The 2,718-nt window shown below is 55.9% G+C and overlaps 1 protein-coding gene across 1 annotated transcript in view; it reads left to right on the top strand.

Moving 5' to 3' along the window:
• Positions 1-2,718, top strand: part of abcc9 (ATP-binding cassette, sub-family C (CFTR/MRP), member 9) — a 41,037-nt gene that overhangs the window by 32,994 nt on the left and 5,325 nt on the right. Inside the window, 1 exon segment of the mRNA XM_060051010.1 lies at positions 2,470-2,646. Coding sequence (XP_059906993.1) covers positions 2,470-2,646 — 177 coding nt within the window.

The following is a 2,718-nucleotide window of genomic DNA, read 5'->3' as shown; positions in this document are numbered from 1 at the left end:
GATGGGGAGGAAGAGAGCGGAATGGTGGTTGTGGTGGTGGTGGAGGAATCAGTTCCGAGCCAGAGCTCGTTCTGCTTCCTGTCACTCGGACAAGGGATTAGACTTAATGCACCGGGGGACATTTTGGCAAACTTAGCTTTCTGAACGAGCCGATGACCAAGGAGCAGCGCACGATACTTAGAGAGAGTCGGATCACGTTTAGATTCAGTCATCCGTCAGACTCCTCCAAAGCGCCAACTACCATTCTGCATCGCCTGGGGAATATCGACCCTGCGTCGTCGATCACAGATAGCTGGTGTACCACTGCTGTCCAGGGTTAATGAAGGCATTATGTGAGAGCGGTCTAAGGCTTCATGTCCATAAATCACTTCATTCCCCGGGGAGATGGATGCAGATAAACGCTACGTCCTTGGTCCTCCCTCCCTCTCTCTCTCTCTCTCTCTCTCTCTCTCTCTCTCTCTCTCTCTCTCTCTCTCTCTCTCTCTCTCTCGTCCTGAGATCAAACCCTTCTTTCCCAACTCAGTGATTGAGCAACTTCCTCTAAACTCACTTCTTGTTCAGTGTTCACTTTTCTGTCCTGTCATAACGTCGCTGTACTCTGACCCTTTCTACCACAAATCTTTTCCTGGTCAAATGAGGGGTATACAATTCGCTCATAGTACTGTTTCCCGTAACATTGGGGTTTTTCTGTCGGAAACGATTCAGGGGAATTTGCCGTCATTTCCTGGTTATTCAATTGGGTTGTTTTGATACGTCAAATCCATCGTTACAGGACAGACAAAATATCCCGGGGCATAGATAATAAAACCAATGCACAAAATCATGTTGGTATAAATCGATTCTACACATGCCCTGTTAGAATTACAAATAAATGACACACCAAGCACCGTTGAAATCAATTCTAATTGATTGTTAGAATCAATTCTAATTTACAGTTTATATCACTTGTAATTGATTTGCAACATTCCTGATGAGATGAATTTGAACCCTTGCTTAGAAACACTTCAACCTTTATTCAAGACTCACCTGTTCTCTGTTGAGACTCATCCACCTAATCCTCTTCCCTTTTCCCTCTCTTCCTCCCTCTCTCTGCCTCCCCCTCTCTTCCTCCCTCTCTCTTCCTCCCGCTCTATCTTCCTCTACCTCTCTTCCTCCCTCTCTCTTCCTTCCTCTCTCTTCCTCCCTCTCTCTTCCTCCCTCTCTCTTCCTCCCTCTCTCTTCCTCCCTCTCTCTTCCTTCCTCTCTCTACCTCCCCCTCTCTACCTCCCCCTCTCTTCCTCCCTCTCTCTTCCTCCCGCTCTATCTTCCTCTACCTCTCTTCCTCCCTCTCTCTTCCTCCCTCTCTCTTCCTTCCTCTCTCTGCCTCCCCCTCTCTACCTCCCCCTCTCTTCCTCCCTCTCTCTTCCTCCCCCTCCCTTCCTCCCCCTCTCTCTCTCTCTCCCTGTGGCTTGGTCTTGTCTTCTGTCTGTTTCATGATCTCTCTCCTACTCCCTTCCACTCTCTCCCTCTCTCTCTCTCTCTCTCTCTCTCTCTCTCTTTCTCTCTCTCTCTCTCTCTCTCTCTCTCTCTCTCTCTCTCTCTCTCTCTCTCTCTCTCTCTCTGTCTCTCTCTCTCTCGCTCTCGCTCTCGCTCTCTCTCTCTCTCTCCACTTCCTGTCTCCCCCTTATCCATATTGTAATCCTCCTCATCCTCCCCCATGCCTCCCACTCCCCTCCCCCCTCTCTCTCCATCCGTCCTCCCCATGCCTCCCACCCTCCCCCTCCCCTCCCCCCTCTCTCTCCATCCGTCCTCCCCCATAATGGGATTCGTTGCTCCTATCTTTCATTCCATCGCTTGTCTTCCATTCTGCGTCCTTCGTCCAATCTGTCCTCAACCCCACCCACCTCCTCCTCCCATCCCCGCCTCCCTCTGTCTCACCCCCACCACCTCCTCCCATCCCCGCCTCCCTCTGTCTCACCCCCACCACCTCCTCCCAACCCCGCCTCCCTCTGTCTCACCCCCACCTCCTCCTCCCATCCCCGCCTCCCTCTGTCTCACCCCCACCTCCTCCTCCCATCCCCGCCTCCCTCTGTCTCACCCCCACCCACCTCCTCCTCCCATCCCCGCCTCCCTCTGTCTCACCCCCACCTCCTCCTCCCATCCCCGCCTCCCTCTGTCTCACCCCCACCTCCTCCCATCCCCGCCTCCCTCTGTCTCACCCCCACCTCCTCCGCCCACACCCCTCTGCCTGTCTCACCCCCACCTGCTCCAACCCCATCCCTCCTCCCCTCCCACCACCACCTCCTCCACCCCCACCTCCTCCACCACCACCACCTCCTCCGCCCACACCCCTCTGCCTGTCTCACCACCACCTCCTCCACCCCCATCCCTCCTCCCCTCCCACCACCACCACCTCCATCCCCACCTCTTCCTTCACCACCTCTACCTTCACCTCCTCCTCCACCACCACCACCTCCATCACCCCCTCTTCCTTCACCACCTCCTCCACCACCACCACCTCCTCCACCACCCCCCCCCCCCCCCCAGCACCTGGTGTCGTCCATCACGGCGGCGGAGCAGGTGCTGGTGTTCTCCTCTGGGATCCTGGTGGAGTGCGACTCTGCCGCCGCCCTGCTGGCCCAGGAGGACAGCCTCTTCAGGGTGCTAGTGCGGAGCCACAAGTAGCCCCCCCCCCACCCTCCACCCCTCCGCTGGGGGCCACCCTCCACCCTCCACCCT

This window comes from Gadus macrocephalus, chromosome 4 (assembly GCF_031168955.1).
Source record: "Gadus macrocephalus chromosome 4, ASM3116895v1".
NCBI classification, from domain to species: Eukaryota; Metazoa; Chordata; class Actinopteri; order Gadiformes; family Gadidae; genus Gadus; species Gadus macrocephalus.
This window is presented reverse-complemented; position numbering and strand designations above follow the sequence as displayed.